Source organism: Solanum stenotomum, chromosome 6, assembly GCF_019186545.1.
Source record: "Solanum stenotomum isolate F172 chromosome 6, ASM1918654v1, whole genome shotgun sequence".
Taxonomy (NCBI): domain Eukaryota; kingdom Viridiplantae; phylum Streptophyta; class Magnoliopsida; order Solanales; family Solanaceae; genus Solanum; species Solanum stenotomum.
Genome location: NC_064287.1, coordinates 36,346,852 through 36,369,682, shown reverse-complemented (window position 1 = coordinate 36,369,682; position 22,831 = coordinate 36,346,852). Strand labels below are relative to the sequence as shown.

The following is a 22,831-nucleotide window of genomic DNA, read 5'->3' as shown; positions in this document are numbered from 1 at the left end:
GTAGTTCGCTGCTATAATTTCTTCATTTTTTGTTATTTGCCTGATTTGTATAATTCAACTAATTTGTATAATTCGGTTTCTGATTGTATAAATCCAGAATTTTGTATAATCTTACCCTAGCTATTTGTATACGTTTTATGTAAGAATCATAATAAATTATGTTGTTTGTATATTGGCAAGTGAAATATACCAACAAAGTTCTTCAAAAATTCCTTAAATGTATAAGTAAAGAAATTCTATATACTTATCCTATTTGTATATTCGCATTTCGAATGTGAATATACAAATGAACAGAAATATACAAATCGCAACGTGCATAGCAAATAGATTTATAGGTATAGAACGTAATTATCGAAATTATAGCTATAAAACCTTATTATATCTATTATGTTTGCTATTTTCTAAAATTTTCTCAAATTTAAAAAGATGAGGAGAAACTAGGCCTAAATTTAAAGAAGGTTGGAAGGGAATTTGGGCTAAACTAAAAGAGGACATGAACTGTAATTTATTTTGGACAAATAAGTATTTGCTGAATTAGTTTGAGTTAGATTATAAAATTTTAATTATTTTATGTTTTGTAGCCCATTTATATAAACTTTTCCTCTAAATTATATGACCAAACACTAATTTCTAAATTTTTTTCCAAATATATTTGTAGCCAAAAGCCCCAAGCCTTAAAAGAGTTCATTGTTGGCAAGGGAGGCAAACAAAGGCGGAGAAGGAATATAAACTACAGAAAAGGCCAAAGATTCTGTGGTAGCTTTGTCGCTTCACTAAGAGCCAATTTCGATATACAAACTTGACTTGTTTGCTTCATAGTTGCAACAACCAGTTTTTCATGATACAATTTCCTTTTTATTGGGCCCTCTAATTTTACAAATAACTAATTAACAACCCCTTATGTTTGCAATTTTTTAAAAAAGATTTAAAATATTCTTAAATTATGTGAAATTGAACAACAATGTTGTTAATTAAGAGTTTGATTAAAAAATCTCCCTCTAATTACCTAAAAGGTCAAGAAAGTCCTTTTTTCAAATAAATATATTCTCTTTTTTTCTTTTTAAATACATTCTTTTTTAATAATAATATTTTTATTAGAAAATGTATATCCTTCTTCAATTTGAAAAAGATTAAAAAATAAAAATATTTTCTATTTTATTATAAAAAATTTATTGTTATCTAAATGAATATTAATGATATGGTTACTATGATCTAATGATCTTATATTATAACATATATTATCAGTTAAAATAAGATAAACAAGAAAACAAGAATAGAGTTAAAAGTAATCTTTTTTTATTAAGGATATGATGTGTTTAAAAGAAAAAGAAACACTGTATTACTCGGAAAAAGTGTTTTTGACCCATTTAGTAACAATGTGGGAATTTCTAGATCAAACTATTATGGTAGGAACATTTTTGGACCAAATTATTAACAATAAAACATTTTCAGACTAAATTATTAAGACATGAGATTTTTTTAAAAAAATTATATGGTGGTTTAAAGACATTTTTTCATAAATTAGTTTTTTTAATAAGAAAAGAAGAATGATATTGCATACTACTTACGCTACATAATATGAAAATGGTACACACGTAAATGAAGTATAAAATTTAGATACTCTATCTCTGTCTAGCTTTCAAACAAATAGAAAGGTTGCAGACAACGCTTGCATGGTCCAAGAATTGTTGCACTTTTTCAAAAAAATACAAAGGGTAGGAAAAACTTTATGATGCTTAAGATAAGGGGTGTTAAATGGGCGGGTTTGGTGGAAATTGAAGATATTAAAAGTAAAAATTAGATAAATGACATAGTATAAGAACGAAATTACTTCCTTTCCCTACTCTTTCATTAATTGTCAAAAATCCCTTTTTTTAGTGTTTTTCGGATACATAATATAGCAGTGCGGATACTTTAATTATTAACGGGCAGATGCTTAAATTATTAAGTTGTTGTTATCAGTTTAATGTGTTGAATAAGGGATTAAAAACTGAAATTATAATTAAAAAAAAATTATAATTGACTCCCACAAATCACGCTTACATTTCTTCCTTCAACCAATCAATCGTTCATAATCCTCTAACTGAATTATATTTTTTTAATTTCAAATTATGAAACGTTCTCCCTGTTCTTCGAAAAAACAGTAAAAGTTTTATTCAAACAAATTTGGAACGCTATTTTGTGAAGATTCGACATGAATATTTCGATCTTGTTAAGGCATTCTGGATCATGGAAAAGCGATGCTAGATACGAACGATACATAAGTGATGGTATAGTGATTTGTGAAAATATTTCGTTTGTGAATCTTATTTCAGCAATTATAGCTGAATTGGGTATTGATGAATTGAAAAAAAACATCGAGGTCAGATACGTTGTTGAAGGAAATTCGTCTCATTGTGTATTCAGAATGATATGGGGGTGAAATTGTACATAGAAATTAAGAAACATGAGGTGAGATTCGGTATGTATCCTCTATGCATTGATACCTCGGATAAAAGTGATGAAGAGATACAAAATTTTGATGCAACAACAGGTGCAATCGTGTGTGTTGAGGATGGAAAAAGCGACGCAAAGGTTCTAACCATTTTTTTCCAGTAAAAGTATCATATAGAACCTGTATCTGATAATAAAATACTGTTGTTTTTTATGATTTAAATCAATGTTACGATATTCAACCTGTTAAAGAATACTACATATATAGAACCTTAATTGTTTTGTACCAATTGTAACATATACACAAATTAGTTATTTGATACTAAAATGTGTATCATATAAATAATAATTATTTCGATATTTTGTATCTGATACACAATAAGATATTACCATTAGGTGTGATTTTAACTTTATATAAAAATTTAATCATTTAAAGCAATGTTGAAACATGTTAACTGATACTAAATATATTGAAACTTAATTGTTTTGTACCAATTGTAACATATTATTTGATAGTAAATGTGTATCATATACATAATAATTGAATGAATATTGTGTATCTGAAAATAATATGTTATCATAATTTGTGATTTGCATCAAGGCTACCACATGTTTTAATAGATACTAAATAAATTGAAAATTAGTTGTGGACCCAATTATGGAATATATAGTATCAGATATTATGTATTTGATAGTTATATTGTAACGACAGTATTGATGTAAAAGATACATAAATTGAAAAAATAATTAAAATAGGAATACAATTTTTGACAAAAGCAATCTTCAAATTAATAATTACTTAGATAAACAGTGTTAGAAAGGGAAGGAATATTTCAACACAATACTAAAACATAACTATTCTATATTAATCAATCCACCTTCTGCTGGTATAGTGTAGAAACTTTTCGGCCTTGTAGGATCATCGTTATCACTAACATATCCCGCCTTGAACTTGTCCATACCATACACTTCCATAACAATGTTTCATATCTATTGCGAAGATAGTCACTCCAAAAATTTTATAGATGGAATGTTGATTTCGTCGCGCAAATATTTAGCAAAAGCAGCTACATACATTCCACAATCACTGCAAACAAAAAGTAGATACATTAAAAAAGTGAATTAAATATGTAAGTAAACAAATTATTTTACAATACTAACAGGCTATTGCTTTGTTGTTGCATAATATCTTGAGCATATTCCACCTCAAATGACTGTTGTGGACCCAACAGATCACCAGTTTCCTTGTCTTTGTACGCCTCCATTGATATCCAATCAATTCTCCCCGTTTTATCAAAGAACCCACTATCATGAAGATAGTTTGGAAGCATTACAGACAACTACAATTACATAAATGACATTTTGCAATCACATAAATGATTTTTATCAATCATAAAAAAAGTATATGATACTAAATAACAAGAAGACATAATATGTACACAAAATCAATTATACTGTATAATTCGATGTGATACAAATATAGGTTCTTTTAGGTATCATTTGGAGACTTATCATTAACTATGATTCACAGTACAAAAACCAAACTAGATGCAAAATTGTTGAATTAAGCAATTTTCTTATATACAGTAATATTCATTTCATTTGATACTAAATAACAACTACTTCATAAGAAAACATAAATGTACACATATTGAATTGTTCCTTATATACAGTGACCAAAATCTAACCTACAAAATAAATGTGATTTAAGTACTTAACTTAGATACAGTTCTCTTAACTTTTTATACAATAACAGTTAACAAATAAAATCGTAAAAAAATATTGTATCTGAGAAACAACTACATATTTCACAAATGATACTTAATAAAAAAATAAAAAAATTATTTATCATCATATTTAAGGAAAAAAAAACAGGGGTAAGATATATGATAAAAAATGGAAAAAATTGATGCTTACATTTAGTAATGTTGGTAGAACAATGGGAGGGGCAAACCTTTCTACCCCTTTTTTGGAGGGTTTTCGGATATTTTGAAGTAGTTGCATGTACTTTCTTCTTCGATTTTTTCTTGCTAGAACTTGAATTTGTCATGGTTATCGGAATAGGCAACCTTTTTGAACTGAAACCTTTGCTGTTTGGATCTTCTGAATAAAAAATAGAGATTAGTTAGATGTTAGATGCATAATGCAAGATAAGGCGATTGATACAAAATAAAAGAAAAAAAATGGTGGAGATTACAATGAAGACGATGAGAAACCCTATTTTGAACTCTGAATCCGGTTGAAAAGTGATAGGATTCTTTTCAAATTCAAAATTCTTTGAATTTGATAACTGAAATTGTAATGGGAGAGATTGGGGGCGAAATTTAGGGAATGGGAAACATCTGATTTTGCTTTAAACTAATAAAGTATCCGGCTAAGTTGAATTGGGGAAAAATAAGAATTTTTGTATTTTAGTAAAAGAGTAGGGAAATGTTGAGAATAGGTAAAGAAGTGTTGTGTATTTAAGTAATTTGTCCATATTAAAATGGGTTGAGATAGAAATTGGGTTGGGTCTTGATCCGGCCAAATTTACTTTGGGCTCAAATGGGTTGGGTTCAAATGGGCTAAAAAATGAGTTGGGTCTTGACCCGTCCAATTTGACCCGATTAATTTCAATAATTTTAACATGGTGATATTTAACTTTTATAATCACAATTCGAATTTTCGCTCAAGATTTTTTTTTTAAAAAAGTAACAAATTGTTAGATAAATCCTAAAAGATGTTAAATAGATAATAATTCATACATTTAATATATAAATATATCTTAGTAAAGAGTTTAAAACGGGTTGAATTGGAGATTGAATTGGGCTCAATTGAGGATTCTCTTAAAATGGGTTACGCTTGAATGAGTTGAGATTGAACCCAATTCAAATTATCTTGAGCTCAACCCTTAAAATTCTGGGCGAATTACCTATGTTTGGGTTCATTTTTGACACCCCTCTTAAGATCGATCTTGAAAAAGTTTTCGACCATGGTAGGCTTCCTACTTTAATATTATGCTCAATACAAATAGTGGATTCAATATAGCCATGGATTTATCTATCATAGGAGGAGTCTTTAAGAATCGTATTGGTGATCGAATTTTAGAATCACGAAACTTTGCTATAACTTTCAACCCTTAAAATTTGAAACTCGTGCATTCTTGATGAGCCTTACGTTGACCTAGTTAACATGTTGTACATAGTAATAGTGCATCAGCAACTGCTAGCTCAATTGTGGCTATAACGTAGCTCCGATTATGACCTTGTAAGATTTTGTTATAAATAAATAAAATAGATTTGTCCCTTTTCACTAGAAAAAGAAGAAAGTATTTAATTAAGAAGGTTTATGTTAATTATATTATGATGCGCAAAATCAAGCACCATAGTCCACTGTGGAAACTTATATTGCATATCATTCTCAACGTACCACTATTTAATGTTAGAGTGAAGTTTCAAAAAACATACATAAAAGGAGTATTCTGATTTCTGGAGTTTATATTTATACTATAAGGTGTGTACGAGTTTTCTATCTAAACTATGATCAATTATTTATTAAAATATACATCAATTATCAATTGTTTCCTTTAATGATGATGATATTTCAAATAGGAAACTAAAATTATAAATGGATAGGTATGATGTATTTTTTTAATAAATAGTTAATGATAATTCAAATAAAAAACTTGCATAATTGTTCTTTTAGCTATTAACTTGTTAAGATAAGAGTAATAGGATTGAACATTGACATAGACATAGTAAAAAGGGAAAGAAAGAAAGAAAGAAAAGAGTTAAGATTGATAAATTATGAAGTTTGAGGTTAGATTCAAAGTTGATGAAACCATGGGGGGCTGATTAGAAAGTTTGTTAATAGGGTATTAGTTAGTATTAATGAATGGCAACATACATATAGTAAGTAGTAGCATTTCTCCGTCTCTCCACTTGGCGGAAGAAACTAATGTTTATTTAGCGAAGGCGAAACACCCTTTCGGAGATCTCAAGAGACTAATCCCAACTCCTTTTACGCCATAACCCCCCATTCATATTTCATTCCCCTCACTTGTATCGAACCCATCTTCTCTGATTTATCAAGATATGGTAACCCTTTATTCTTCCCCTTCCACTAACTGTTCTGGGGCTTTTTCATCTTACTCCAATTCTTCTATTGGTTTCTACAATTATCATTACAACTTCCCTATTTCATCCAGAAAGTTTGGTTCTCACAAGATTTCTTTGCAAATTAATGCCGTTCGCATGCAAGATGGTTCGCCTTTTTCCTTTCTTTTCAATTTATTCCTTGTTTAGTTAAGTTGCAAGATTTTTGTTCGACTTGTTATTGACTTTACATAGATAAAGTTCGAATCTTTTTTTATGTTTCTTCTTTTGCTGATCTAGACGAATGGTTAATTGTTTCAATTTTATAAGTTAATTTTGTCCCAATTTAGTTGTAGGGACCTTCTTTTTTTTTTTGTTACTCAAAATTGATTAACTTGTTCTCCAACAAAAGACACTTTTTTGAGTTCACATCATAAATTTTGAGATTCTTTCATTTTTATTTTTTTTTTGTTGAATGGATTATCCATGCACAGAGTAAAGCTGACCGTCAATGTGATTTTTTTCAAATTATTGTATATGTTGGTTTCTTATGTTGAGTTTAATGTTGTATAGGTGCTGTAGTGGCTCAACCTAGCAAAACCCAAGATGAAACTCCTTTGAAGAAATTAAAAGATGGAATTTTTTCAAAGGAGCAGAAACATACATTTGATTTTGATTGCAACAAAGATAAATCAACTGTCAGTATTACTGTTGTTGGTGCTTCAGGAGATCTTGCCAAAAAAAAGATATTTCCTGCACTTTTTGCACTTTATTATGAGGGTTGCTTACCGGAGGTATGTCCCGTATTTATCCAGTTTTGTGGAGGTTACTGATGATTATAAATTAATTATATATCTTTAATTGCTTGTCTAGTTGTATACTTAGATACGGTAGAATGGGTTTAACAAAATTATGTTTTTTTTTGTTAATGCAGCATTTCACTATTTTTGGCTATGCCCGGAGTAAGATGACTGATGACGAACTCAGGAACATGGTCAGCAAGACACTTACTTGCAGGATTGATAAGAGGTGAGATTTAGTTTGATTAGTAAATATACATAATTTTAATCTTTTTCGATTTGCATATAGGACATTTAGTTTTTTTTTTCTTCACGTTTTATTTTGATCAATGAAATGTTGGCCTAAGATGAATTTAAATGGAGACACATGATCTGTGTGTTCGTATAGCCAACCCCAAGTTGTTTGGGATTGAGGCATAGTTGTTTTATTTCTAGCAGTGGTTAAATCAAAGTGACTGGGATCGATATAATTGTGCTTAACTTTGTTATTCAGGGAAAATTGTGGTGAAAAGATGGAACAGTTTCTAGAAAGGTGTTTCTACCATAGTGGACAATATGATTCCCAGGAACACTTTGCAGAGCTTGATAAAAAGCTGAAAGAACATGAGGTAATTAGGGATGATATCCTGAGTATTTTGATCTTTAGATTTTGGGATAAATGTGTTTGTTTTTCATAAACTGAAGCCTCTGCTGGTCTTATTCATAATGGGAATGTGCAGTATTTTGTTATTTGGTTGGCACTATAAGGGCTTGCAAATTCAATCGACCTTGCTAGTTCATCTTAAAACACCCAACCCCACTCATAAAAACCCCGAGGGATATGACAAAGGGGGAACTTTATACTTGAGAATGGGCATTGCAAACACCACTCAATAGAAAATCACCCTCTCTGTTTATATATCAGCATTATGAATTATTTGGTTGAACTTGTCATTGTAAGTCATTATACAGCCTTATCCTATCATGTCTCTCTCCTCCTTTCCCTGGCAAATGAAAGAGCTTTAATGATTTTCAACTTCTGCCAAGATCTTCAGCCAAATCCATCTCCTTATTGCAGTTTCCATAATTCTAAGGAGTGGTGAAGTTCAATATAATTTCTCTGTACTTGCAATTCTCAGCGTTGATGGTAATAAGTTTTGTAGGCTGGAAGGTTTTCCAATCGTCTGTTCTACTTGTCCATTCCACCAAATATTTTTATAAATGCTGTACGATGTGCAAGCCTCTCTGCATCATCTGCTCATGGATGGACTAGAGTCATTGTAGAGAAACCCTTTGGTCGGGATTCTGAATCCTCTGCTGCATTAACAGGAGCACTTAAGCAGTACTTGAAGGAAGATCAAATTTTCAGGTGCAGTTATTTAAAGTTGAATTGTGTTTGACCCACTGAGAGGACTATTATTTAACTGGTATATTTTATCCTCTTTTCTATTTTGCAACAACAGGATTGATCACTATTTAGGGAAGGAGCTTGTGGAAAACCTTTCTGTCCTTCGTTTCTCCAACTTGATATTTGAACCCTTATGGTCAAGGCAGTATATAAGGAACGTGCAGTTTATTTTCTCTGAAGATTTTGGCACTGAAGGAAGGGGAGGGTAATTCTCTTTCTCAAAGTTGGAATGTAGGTGGTGTAGAACTAGATTTCATAACTTATTGTTTTACTTTTATGTGTGTCTCCAGTTATTTTGATCATTATGGGATAATTAGAGACATTATGCAAAACCATTTGCTTCAAATTCTTGCCCTCTTTGCCATGGAAACACCTGTCAGTTTGGATGCAGAAGATATCAGGAATGAAAAGGTTTTATTCCTTTATGTCTGGTTTATGTTAAAGGAATTTGTTGTTCCCTAGTTCCTTAACTAATTCCTATTATATGCTAGGTAAAAGTTCTGCGTTCTATGAGACCTTTACAACTAGATGATGTTATCGTCGGGCAGTACAAAAGTCACACAAAAGGGGGTGTTAACTATCCTGGTTATACCGACGACAAGACTGTACCCAAGGACAGTCTAACCCCAACTTTTGCTGCAGCTGCTCTTTTCATAGATAATGCAAGATGGGATGGAGTGCCTTTCCTTATGAAGGCTGGAAAAGCTTTACATACCAGGAGGTTAGTGAAACCAATCAGAGAAATACATATTTTCTTTTTCATTCCTTCCTTATTTTCACTTACCCCTCATACCTCTTTTCTTTTACTTTGCCAGTGCGGAAATAAGAGTACAATTCAGGCACGTGCCAGGAAATTTATACAATAAGAACTTTGGCTCAGATCTAGATCAGGCAACAAACGAGCTTGTTATCCGTGTTCAACCTGATGAAGCTATATACCTAAAGATCAATAACAAAGTTCCCGGTCTAGGAATGAGACTGGATCGCAGTAATCTTAATCTGCTTTACTCAGCAAGGTACTGATGACAATTATGTAATGCATCATTTCATATTTGAGACTGTTACTTTAATTTAGGGAATAACCTGAATATATTGAAAAAATGAGATAATTAAAAACTTTGTATTGAGGAGTTTGACATACATACAAGATGCAAGCTAAATTTAGTTACTGCGAATAAGTTTTCCTTCGTCACTTCTGCTACCCATTTTGATAAAAGCTGCATTACAACAACATACAACTATGCCTCAATTACAAGCTAGATAAAATCTACCTTAAACATCTAAATTTGGATCACATAAATCAACTGCATCTGTAATGATTAGCCGAGGTTTGTCTGCTGTTTTGATATCAGAACGAGATGATTGCTGAAATGATTTCCCATCACGTCCATGTCTCACATCATGAAAGTTAATGCACTTTTTGCTAATTTGGAAGTAATTGAAATGAACTTTCAGCTGTTGCATAATTGAGATAAAAACTATGACGAAGTGTCTGCATTTTATGGGTTCATGTTTGAAGGCTTAAATCTTCTGATTCTTTTAGAAAATTCTGATGCATTGCTTCAGTTTATATTGTTTGCTTGTTAACTCAATATGTTCTTGGCAACAAGTGAAAACCTTGTCATGCTATGTGTTTTCTTTTCACTCTAAAGAGTGATTTTCTCTTTATGTGCAGATACGCGAAGGAGATCCCTGATGCATATGAGCGGCTACTTCTTGATGCCATAGAAGGTGAACGTAGGCTTTTTATTCGCAGTGATGAACTGGATGCTGCTTGGTCTCTTTTCACACCAGTGTTGAAAGAACTTGAGCATAAGAAAATAGTACCGGAAAGCTACCCCTATGGAAGTCGAGGACCTATTGGAGCACATTACCTTGCAGCACGATATAAAGTAAGATGGGGTGATCTTGCTTAGACAAAGTAATTTGCCATTGCTATGAGAAACCATATGTGGCCTTACAACTTCTTCTGCTTAGTATGTTGCAACCAAATTTGTTAGTGGGATTCCAGTATCCAGACTAACAAAGCTTGAAGTTGTTACTGTCAAGGCATATGACAATAGAGAACACAGTTGGTAAAACAAAAGAAGAGGAGAATCTGGGTTCATTTTGTTATTTCAAATAAATCTTTTCTATTGCACCAACGCATATCCATTGGTAGCATCTTTTTTCATGTAGCATTTAGTATACTTTGTTAGAATCTAATAATTCGAAAAGTCATCGTCTTCTTATCAAGTATTCATACATGCAGCTTTCTGGTTCCGAACTATATTAGATTTTATTGCATGAAATGTACTATGAAATAGAAGGTTTGTTGCCTTCAATATTTCTTCACCTTCTATGTTGGTTAGTGTACCTTAAGCATGGTAAGATAAGTGCTTAAAAGGACATTAACATTTTGTAAGGATTACAGGTGTAACAACCCAAATACCCATTTTGAGCATTTATACTTCATTTCATATTTTGATTTGGACTTACTTAGATGGTTCGAGTTGAGACCCAAAGAATTCGAAAAGGTTCTTTGATATGGTCTTGTTTTTGAAGGCTTAAAGGTTAAATTAAGGAACCCAACCCTTTTAAGAGTTTATAATTTAAAGTGTGATTTAACACCTTGTATAAGTGATCAATGTTCTTAGACCATCTACAACTCCACACTATTTTTTACTCTCCATTCTCTATATTTGAAGAGTAAAATAGAGAACTAGGTCTCCAATCACCCTCCATCTCCAACCCTACTCTATTTTACTCTCCATTCTCTATATTTGAAAAGTAAAACAGAGAATGTCATCTCCAAGCACTTTCTATTTTATCCTCTACTCTCCAATTATGGAGAGTTGAATAGTATTGGAGAACTACTCTTCTTACTCTCTATTTCACTTTTTAAATATTATAATATTATTTCTATTATTTTGTAATTAACATATTATTTTTCATGTAAGACTTAATTAAATCTCTAATATTCACAATTATTTTTAAATGTAATATAACATTTTAAAAATATTTTTTTTATATATACTACCTTCATCTCAAATTAATAAATTTTAAATATTTTTTTTAATTTTCGTCACTTTGTGATACAATTTGATGTTATTATTAATTTCCACTATGAAGAATGCACAAAATTTAAATGATAAGATAAAAAATACATAACATAATAATTTAAATACAAGATAACAATACAATACATAACATAATAATTTTTAAAATCACAACAATAATTTAGTAATCCGGTACGTCATTTCTAGATTTAACAATATTCAAAAAAGGAATTAGCGTATGATTTAGAGAAGTTGTGGTTGTGATTGCCGTTGTACTTGTTGATTTCTATTTTCAATTATTCGTAGTTGTTCTTTAGAAATTTAGAATAAAATATAATTTACTATTAAATAAAAATTTTCAAAAAATTAAAATTTTATATTAGATGAATTATATAGGATGATTATTTGAAGAAAAAAAAAGGAAAGATTTATATTATGAATAAGAAAATAAAAATGAAATAGAAATAATAATATAATATTGAGTAGAGAGAAAAAAAAATCTTTTTAGAGAGTAAAATAGATAATTGGCTTGTATCGTGTGCAATTCTCAGCTCCATACCCCCGGAGGTTAAATTGAAGCGAATTGGGGCTGCCTGGGATCGAACCTGCGACTTTGTGTTGAAATCTTGCATCAAGACTTGGAATCTATACTCTATATTTTCAACAACAATAATTTCATTGGGAAAAAAAAGGCCAAACACATGTTATTAATGTTATTGTTGCCGGAGACAAATCAGACCGGGAGAGCTCTCTAGGATAGCAACCCTATTACCGTCAAAACCCTACTTTTTTCCGTTCCGATGGCCGCCTCGGCCAGCGGCCAACCTCTTGAGGAGGTAGACCGGCTGGTTACTTCCGAACCCTCATACGCGGATTCATTAAGACAGAAAAAATCTAACATTAAGCGTTTACCACTCAAACCAATATCATACTTGCATGGAGAACCTCAGGTAATATGGGAGGTAGAAGAAGTCAATCAGATGATTGTCAATGAAAACCTGAAATATGCCGTTATTGGTAAGTTTTCGTATGGATGGCCTGATAGACAAGATCTGAGGAAATTGATTCCCAAACAATGTGAACTAAAGGGAGAATGCAATATAGGTCTGCTTAGCAACAAGCATGTTTTGATAAGGGCTACGTTGTTGGAGGATTATGTGCACCTTTTATCTAAGCCGACATTTTACATCACATAGAATAATTGGTCTTTCCCGATGAGAACTTTGAAATGGGATTCAATGTTCAATCCAGAAGAGGAGACAACAACCGCAAGCATGGATCTCTTTTCCCTCTTTGCCTCCAAATTTTTTTGGAGAAGAGGCTGTTTTTTCACTTGCAATGGCGGTAAGTAAGCCTTTACAGGTGGACTTGGCAACTAAGAATCAAACAAGGCAAAGTTGTGCAAGGGTAAAGGTAGAAGTAGATTTGCTAAGAGATTTCCCAAAACAAATTAAAATCGGGATGAGAATGAATAATGAAGAAATAATGGAAAAATGGATTAAAATCGTACGGTAATGTGTCAAAGTATTATCAAACATGTATGATACAGGGTCACAATGAGAAACAATGTTTTGTAGTGCACCCAGAATTGTACCCAAAGGAGAAAGTAGGACAAGCAGAAGGGAGGAGAACAGAAAGATCAGCAAAAAATCCTATTGCCAGGAAAACAGACGTAATGGAACCAGAAAAAGGTGGAAAAAACCAAAATATCAATAAAGAAGAAGGTTTTGTAGAGAGACGACAAAAAAAATGGGGTGGAGACAAACCTAGACAGCTGGAGAAGGTATGGAACAGGGTTGGTATTATTACTGGAAATAAATTCAATATTTTGGTGAAAGAAGGACAAGAGGGAGGTGATGAAGGGGAGAAAAATAATTTGTCGGTTCAGGAAACAAAGGAAGACATTCCTGGTGTACAAATGAGTGATAACAAAGTTAAGAAGTCCAATAATCAGGAAGACACAAATGAGAATGACCCGATAGAGGCGGACAGCCAATCAAAAAAGAAAGACACAACAACATCAATAGAAAAGGAGGACAGGCAGTAGGCAATACAGGGTGCAGGCATAACATGAAGAAATATTGAGGAAGATACTTCAATGAATAATAATTTTGTGGAGAATAATCATGCATAATTAGAACACAACAGGGAGGTAGTGGTGACTGATATAATGAAAGGTCCAGAATTAATAGAAGATGAGGATGAGGTTTTACAACACAGAAAGGACACAGAGGAAGACGAGGAATTGGAATATAACATACAACAAATTAGTAAGGCAGGGGATTTATCGCCAAGGCACACTAATAGCTTGAAACAAGGGGCAAGGAAATGAAAACAAACACTTCCTTTACAAGTCCAAACAAGGAGTAGTGTCGCACCCTATTTCGAACCGGCCGAAACAGTTCACAACATAATGTGGCTAACACTTTGTTTTTTAGAAAAAATTGTTTTGTTTGTTTTAGAGTTGCCACCTAAATTTTAAGGAAAATATTAGGAAAATCATTTTTTATATGTAAATGTAAACTCTGTTTTGATTTGTGAAACCAGTGAGATTCTGAGTAAGGGTTTTGGTTACTCAAGGGGAAGGTGTTAAGCACCCCTCAGAGCCTATCCGAAGATAGACCTTAAACTCAATTTAGGAAAATATGATTAGGAAAACTTGTTTATTTATTTGCTTTAAAAATCAATGATTAGTTAATTAGTTTAAGAAAAGAGTAAAATACAAGGTACGACATATATGTCTTATAAAATATATTTAATAGTAGTATTTTTATCATATTGTAAAAATAAATAAAAGAATGTACTTAAGAGTACGATTTATATGTAAAAATATATATAGTTGTATCATAAAATTATCCTAAAGAATAAGTAGATGTTGCATTTGTGAGAATCTGTCGTCTTATATAAGACGTGAAATAAAAATAAGATAGTAGTTGGGTGTGAATACGTAGTAATATGGGATGTGTAATTTGAATGAAAATACGTAAAATGGAGTTTTCTAAAATAAAATAGAATAAAAATACTAGATGATAAAATATTATATGAAGGTTTGTAATCTTAAATATGTTTATTATGAAGTGTAATATGTAAGTTGTTCAAGACATGAATGTTTATCATTTTTATTATTTTTTTTACATGTAGGGATAAGTTGACGATAAATATTTAGTAAAATAACATATATGTTTAAGTGTAGAGATTTATAAATTATAAATAATATTAGCAAAAGAGATAGTAGATAATAATAAGTTATGTAGAAAAAAATAGAGTATATACCTTTATATGTACGACATATATATGTGTACCTTGTATTTGAACCTGTTTGCATATCTAAAATTTGAAATAGCATGTTAAAAAGATTAAAATATTATTAGCAATGTTTGATTCAAAAAAAAGTAAGAATAGTCAATATATTTTATAAAGGGGTGATGTAAAGAGTATAAAAATAACCTAAACTATTGAGCTTTATTCTATAGTTACATTTGTTTTGTTAAATATATGAGCCTACTTCCCTACTTATTTCTTCTTTAAAAAAATATAATCCCACAAGTTAATTATTTTAAAGTTTAATTTATTTAGCCTTTATATATCTCTAAATTCACTTGGAAGTCCCAATTCATAAGTTTTATTTTTCCTATTTTAATACCTAAATGAATATTATTTTAGTCCTTTTGAAACTTCATTTGGAAACTTTTAAAGTATAAGCCCCCTCTCTTCAACTTAGAAGGCCTAAAAGATTGTTATAAGTAAGAATGCTAACTCATTTTTAAGAAAATATCTTTTATATCATTTATTCTAAAGGTGTCTCAACTAAATTCATAAACAAATAATATTAGTTCACGTAAAAATAAGCTTCAAAATAAAAGACAAACAATATATCAAAAACTTGTAAGTAAAGGTTAGCCAATATATCCAAACAATATAATTAAGACTCGAAAAGAGGAAGGCTAAGAAATATTGGACTCCTAATTTGCGAGGCTCCAAGTGTTGCGATGATCCTGATTTGCTGTTGGCCTAATATCTTAGGCCAATAACGAGTTTCAAAGTAGAAACTCCAGCTTTCCAATTGTACATGTAACATAAGAAGAGGTAAAGGGATTAGGAACTATTCAAATAACTATAATAAATTCAAAACAGACCAGCCCTTTACACAATTTTACATAGCGTATATTGTATTGGAAAATGTAACAAGGTCAAGATTTGAGGCCTAGATACCCATACATTTGAGGAAAGAGAAAGAAAAATATTATGCCAACGATGATTATAACAATCAACTAAATTTTGATGATTCAAAGTCACTAATCCAACACATTAGTTGAATACTACATGTTTTAAAGCTTCACAAAACATTATTCATCAAGATAAAAAATGCTTCGTAAAAATATATTGTCTGTCAAAATGGAACAGCGAGCTGATGATTTATTCAAATTTTTTATGTAAACATACGACCAGCAACACTTTTTCTTAAAAAAGAGAATCACAGGCCACTACTGTCATATTTTGCTCCTCATATTTAAATGAGATGCAACTGTAATTAATTTTATATAACATAATGACCATTTGATTAAAATTAGTTGGAAACAAAATGACGGCTGAAAGATGAAAAGATTATGATTGTTTTGGCTGTATAGCTTTGGATTTTAACAGATGAAAAACAGCAATTAACAACAAGGAGATACAACACCAATTTCAGTTATATAGATCAAAAAATGATGACTTGACATCAAGCTTTACTGTCCAAAATTAGTTTACTTGCACCAATGACCTCTAAGAGGGGATATATATACTAAAAAAAAACATTTCAACAAAACACATATCAGATACATTAATCAGCAGTCCTTTTTATTGCCATTGACTTCTATTACTTGTTTTTATGAGCCTATTTAGAGTAGCTAATTGAATCCAAATGGCAGAATCAAGATAACGACATAAGAATAGTATTTTTTAGAAAATCGAAAACAAAATATAAGGCGAGGGTGGTTACCGACTTCAGTTTACTAACCCATGATCTGTGGGAAGCAAAACCAAAGACAAAAAAATACTAAAACCAGGAGATAAACTCACTCACAACAGAACTCACAAACAGCAAACAAGGATCTTATTTCGGAGATGAAAAGGGACAAAGAGCGTCATAAGGAGGAATGGTTTTACCTTGTGTTGAGCAGCAAACTAGAGTTTCTACGTCTAATAGATTCCAAAATCAAACTTACTCTCGAAACTCGAGTTGAAAATAAAAAAAAAGGATGAAAGAAGATCGAAAAATTCTAAAACCTAATGCTTGAAGCGTGCTTTTGTCCCTCTTTTTTATCGTTCTTCGATGATTTTTCGGATCATTTTCTGGATGATTTCCAGATGGATGTTCGAGAGCTTTTTTTTTTTCGGATCTCGAATGAGGACCAAAGTCCTCCTTTTATAGTTGGGGAGAGGTTTCAATGATTCAAATTTTAATCTTTTTAAGATCAAATCTCAGAAGAAAAATAATGATGGAGGGGAAGAAAATATTATCAACCTCTTTTCAGATTGATGAGAAAGAATGAGTGATGGCTTGGGGGGGTTCCAATCTCACAACCATCCGATTAAAGGGATAACGATCCCAAATTCGATGGTCCTTCACGTTCTCCACCTTTTCAGTGGTAGCAGCGGCGGTGGTGTGGCTTTTGAGGTCTGTTTCGATTCAGAAAAAAATGATGGAAGGGATGTAAAGTTGACATGAGGAGGCTATGATTGATAGAGGATAGGGAGATATATTGAAAACCACCGGAAATTACCATTTTCCGGTGGTCTGTAGGTAGAAACGTTTGGCAGAGGAGGAGAAAGGTTGATGGGAGATGAAGCGGTGTGTATCTGGGAAAAGAAAGAAGAACAGAGGCGTTAGGATTGTACTACTTTGGGAAAAGATGAAAAACTTGGGATTTAATTTGGGTCGTCCGATCATTTGATCGGACGGTTGGTAAAAATAAAGAGTTTAAAAATAAATAATAATTATATACATACATATATATATATATATATATATATATATATATATATATATAATAGTAAAAGGATGACTTAATTAAGGCCGTTAGATTAGATTGTAAGGCTGAGATCGAATCTAAAGAAGCACAATCCATGTGCTCGCCTATGTGGCTTACATGGATTGGCCGGTTTAATAAAACTTGGATTGCTAAATTTGCTCAAATTAAAAATCATTTAAATTATAACCTCTTCTTTATTAAATAGTCATAATTTATTAAATTAAAAATAGTTATTTTGCAAGGTTAGCTTAATTGATAAAATTAGTCACTCTTAAAATTAAATTAATACAAATTAGTAAATCATCAATTAACGAAGCTTTCTAATTTTAATAAATGTACGAAAAATATCTATTGCAACAAAAGGAATTATATTTGAACCAAAATAGATTCAATTCTTAAGAAGAACAACATTTATTTAAAAATGAGAAAGTAAGTAGTAATATAATATATTTAATTTTTATAAGAAATAACATTTAAGAAATAAATTTATCAAGTCAAATAAATAATTAAAAAAAAATTGTATTCCTATAAAAAAAATTCATAACATATATATTTTATTATTATTATTATAAGTATTACCATAGTTAAATGTGGAGAGCCAAAATTGGGTGTCAACAACTTGCCCCTTTCTTTGTCCATGGAAGAGAGCAAAGAAGACGTGGACAAAGAAATATTGACACAATCCAATTTTAGGCGACCCACAAAAATACACTTTGAGCAATAACTTGACAAGAATGTTTAATGGGGTTATGGCCAAACTCTGGCTTCCGAGCTTCCTACATATCTCAGGTTTCATGAGAAATCAGGCCACATGTAGTTCGAGAACATAGCAAATTTTTATTAAAAATTGCCCCAGTATTGAATTATGATAATACTTAAATCTTTTGGTGGTGAGGTATGAAGAGATTGGCACGAATAGAGGGATGAGATACAGTTCTAAAGAAACTTGTATGAGAGATGCTCCACAACAATTTCTACTAAAGACTCATGGTAGATGAATTTTAAAAAGAATGTCCGGTGTCGAGTTACAATGAACTGAGACATGAAAGAGCTATAAGTGAAATTTAAATCTGAACTTCTGAAAATCGAGTTGAGTTGAGTTTTGAAAGTGAATCCTTGACGTAGCTAGTGATGCTTGACATTGCACTAACTTGCCCTAGTTTGCTGCTTAGAAGGAGTTCCTCGTTGTAATGCTTTGTCCTGCAAAACATGTAAAAGGGTGAAAAGTACCTGTTGCGGTTCAAGAATTATAAATTGAAATAGTAATGTAAAGAGCAGAGTGTAGATGTTCAGACGATTGTTGACACCTCTTTTTGTGTTGTGAGTGTGATGTAGGTAAAGTAACTTGTAATGTAGAGGCCCTCGACTGGCGGGGCTGTTGTACTGTAAAAGCCTGTATCCGGCTGTGTAAAGCTTGTAATGTAAAGCCTCCGGCTGGCGGGGTTATTGTAATGTAAAAGCCTGTATCCGGCTGTGTAAAGCTTGTAATGTAAAAGCCCTCGACTGGCGGGGCTGTTGTAATGTAAAAGCCTGTATCCGGTTGTGTAAAGATTGTAATGTAAATTTAATTGTCGGTGTGTGACAACGTTTCTATGCGTGCTTGCCCCCAATCGATGGAGCTTTAGTGACGTCACTACGATGTGGTCTCCGATTGGCGGAGTTCGATCGATGTTTGCTATATACAACCTCCAGGTGGCGGAGTTCGATCGATGTTTGCTATATACAACCTCCAGGTGGCGGAGTTTGACGATAGTTACTATGTACACCCTCCGAGTGGTGGAGTTTGAAGATGTTTGCTATGTACAGCCTCCGATCGGTGGAGTTTGAGTGACATTTGCTATGTACAACCCCAGACTTGTGGAGTTTGGCGCTGTTAGACGGTGGTCTCCGATTGGCGGAGTTGTTGATGAGGTTAGATTACAAGCTCCAGTTGATGGAGTTATTTCGAAAGAAAGCTAACTATCCTATTTTCCTACAAGGATCTTCTTTTTTCAGCATTTGGTATGGATCTTTTAGCATACCTGCAAAGATTTAAACAAAAAATATATTTTAGTCGTACGATGCAAGTTGAAATATTTCCAAGAAATGAAGTAGAGAAAGAGTATTTTGGCTCATGATTGGGAGAAATCAAATGGCGTTTCCGGTCATGCCCCAAGATTTGATGTTATTTTCTTGATTCTTGTGTTCCTGCACTCAAAGAAAATTTTAGTTTGGGAGGGGGTGTTGATTTGCATCGACTTGCGGACTGAAGCCTCGTCACTAGAATCCTTCGACGTCTTCTTAGTACCGCACATAGTTTCTTAACCTAGAGACTTGGTAGGTGGATGAGTAGAAAAATATTGTTGAAAATAATTAGCTTGTTTTTCCAGAAAATAAGTATACTATGTATATTAGGTGTGTGTATATATATATATATATATATATATATATATATAGATTGTAATTCTCCAGCGTTTTTAGATTATGACATGTTCCGAAGTCCATTGAGCTTTCCATTTTGTTGACTATATCCAACATAGTCCTCATGTAGCTTTTACCCTTCTGATGAAACTTTCCTAGCTCTTTTGCAGACACTGCGACGATCAATATTCTTCAACATTCTGAGGTTACGCTAACTATGAGGAAGTTTTCCTAAGGGTAAGTAAAGAAGAAAAAAGAAACAATAAAAAAAAAAATTATGCAATGCATCGATCGATCCTGACTCAGGCTGCCTACGTATCCCCAAGATAGGAATCAGATCGTAACGTAGTTCGAATACAAAAAGGGAGAAGTAGAAGTATGTAATGCAATGACCGAGCTTGACTCAAGCTGCCTACGTATCCAAGTGGAATCAGGTCGTAACGTAGTTCAAATACAAGAGGAAAGTGAAAAATATTAAATGCAATGACCGGGCCTGACTCAGGCTGCCTACTTATCCAAGCAGAATCAGGTCGGTACGTAGTTCAAATACAAGAGGAAAGTGAAAAATATGAAATGCAATGACCGGGCCTGACTCAGGCTGCCTACGTATCCAAGCGAAATCAGGTCAGGACGTAGTTCAAATACAATAGAAAAGTAAAAAAATTGAAAAAGACTGAATCCGTCAAGGATTGCCTACATATCCCACCGAGGGAATTCAGGTCGAGCGTAGTTCTAAATACATGGAAATGATGATTTTGGGTTTTCTAAGGGAGACCGGATCCGATGTGGGTTGCCTACGTACCCCACCGTGGGAAGTCAGGTCTAGACGTAGTTTTGTTACATTGAAAAAATGCAAAAGTACACAAAATAAGCACTAATCTTGAGGTCTTCAGATGTAGTATTTCTTGATGACGTCTGAATTGATTGGCTTTGTGCTTACTCTGCCGTCCATTTCTGCTAAGATTACCGCTCCTCCTGAGAGCACTCTATGGACCATGTAGGGTCCTTGCCAATTTGGTGCAAATTTCCCTTTTGCTTCTCCTTGGTGAGGAAAGATCTTCTTCAATACTAATTGCCCCGACGTGAACTGTCGAGGTCTGACATTTTTGTCGAAGGCTTTGGTCATTCTGTTCTGATAGAGTTGGCCATGACAAACCGCATCCATCCTCTTTTCATCGATGAGCATCAATTGTTCATGTCTGCTACGTATCCATTTTGCATCGTCGAGACCAACCTCTTGGATAATCCTTAAAGATGGTATTTCCACCTCAGCAGGTATTACTGCTTCTGAACCATAAACCAACATATAAGGAGTTGCCACAGTTGATGTTCTGATTGTGGTGCGATAACCGAGCAAAGCATATGGTAGCTTCTCATGCCATTGCCTATGACTGTCTACTATCTTCCTTAAAATCTTCATGATATTCTTATTTGCAGCCTCAACTGCTCCATTCATCTGTGGCCGGTAAATTGTGGAATTTCGATGAGCAATCTTAAACCTTTCACAAGTTTCCATCATAAGATTGCTGTTGAGGTTAGCTGCATTGTCTGTTATGATTGATTCCGAAATTCCAAACCGACAAACTATGTTATTGCGAACAAAGTCTGTCACTACCTTCTTAGTCACTGTACCCATTTCGTGAAGTAATCGATAGCCACCAGGATGAAACGATGTCCATTTGACGCGGGAGGCTCTATGGGTCCAATAACATCCATGCCCCAAGCGGCAAATGGTCAAGGGGAACCCATCACATTGAGCTCATTTGGTGGAACCTGTATAAAATCTCCATGCACTTGACACTGATGACATTTTTGCACATATCGGATGCTATCTCTCTCCATGGTCATCCAAAAATATCCGGCTCTTAGAATCTTCTTTGCCAAAGTGAACCCATTCATGTGAGGTGCACATGTTCCGGCATGTATTTCTTCCAAAAGCATTGTCGCTTCTGCGGCGTCGACGCACCTCAGCAATCCTAAATCTGAAGTTCTCCTATACACGATTTCTCCGTTAAGGAAGAAATGATTGGCCAGTCTCCTCAAAGTCCACTTTTGGTTGCTTGTGGAATTTTTAGGATATTCTTGTGTTTCTATCAATCTTCTGATGTCATAGTACTAGGGTTTTCCATCCAGTTCCTCATCTACATGAAAACAGTATGCATGTTGATCATGTATCTCTATATCGATAGGGTCGATGTAATTCTTGTTTGGGTGTTGAATCATCGAGGACAATGTTGCCAAAGCATCGGCAAACTCATTTTGAGCTCGAGGGACATGCTTGAACTCAATACTTGTGAATCTCCTACTCAACTCTTTAATGTAATGCAGATAAGGCAGGATCTTGACATTCTTAGTGGTCCATTCTCCTTGCACCTGGTGAACCAATAAGTCGGAATCTCCTATCACCAAGAGTTCTTTGATGTTCATGTCGATGGCCATCCTGAGTCCAAGAATACAAGCTTCATATTCCGCCATGTTGTTTGTACAATAAAACCTGATCTTGGCTGAGATCGGGTAATACTGACCTGTTTCTGAAATTAAGACTGCTCATATTCCAACTCCAATAGAGTTTGATGCTCCATCAAAGAACATTCTCCATCCATCATATGACTCTGATATGTCTTCTCCTACAAACAAAACCTCTTCATCAGGGAAGTAGGTCATGAGTGGCTTGTAATCCTGGTCC

At 33.1% G+C, this 22,831-nt stretch overlaps 2 protein-coding genes across 2 annotated transcripts; one reads left to right on the top strand and one right to left on the bottom strand.

Annotated features, from left to right (window-relative positions):
• Positions 1–6,340: 6,340 nt before the first annotated feature.
• On the top strand, positions 6,341–11,027 carry LOC125867580 (glucose-6-phosphate 1-dehydrogenase, chloroplastic). Its single transcript, XM_049548131.1, has 10 exons — positions 6,341–6,675; positions 7,080–7,300; positions 7,441–7,535; positions 7,800–7,914; positions 8,449–8,654; positions 8,749–8,898; positions 8,984–9,104; positions 9,185–9,414; positions 9,509–9,709; positions 10,369–11,027. The coding sequence occupies exons 1-10, from the start codon at positions 6,507–6,509 to the stop codon at positions 10,607–10,609; spliced, it is 1,749 nt and encodes a 582-aa protein (XP_049404088.1). The 5' UTR covers positions 6,341–6,506; the 3' UTR covers positions 10,610–11,027.
• A 10,007-nt stretch (positions 11,028–21,034) lies between these two features.
• On the bottom strand, positions 21,035–21,781 carry LOC125868702 (uncharacterized). Its single transcript, XM_049549293.1, has one exon. It carries the CDS (start codon positions 21,779–21,781, stop codon positions 21,035–21,037), a length of 747 nt encoding a protein of 248 aa, XP_049405250.1.
• Between the last annotated feature and the right edge of the window lie 1,050 nt (positions 21,782–22,831).

Coding starts and splice junctions, on each gene's coding strand:
- LOC125867580 (XM_049548131.1), top strand. CDS start 6,507: ATGGTAACCCTTTATTCTTCCCCTTCCACTAACTGTTCTGGGGCTTTT. Junction 8,899..8,983: donor GGCACTGAAGGAAGGGGAGG/GTAATTCTCTTT, acceptor GTGTGTCTCCAG/TTATTTTGATCATTATGGGA. Junction 9,415..9,508: donor AAAGCTTTACATACCAGGAG/GTTAGTGAAACC, acceptor TTACTTTGCCAG/TGCGGAAATAAGAGTACAAT.
- LOC125868702 (XM_049549293.1), bottom strand. CDS start 21,781: ATGGGTACAGTGACTAAGAAGGTAGTGACAGACTTTGTTCGCAATAAC.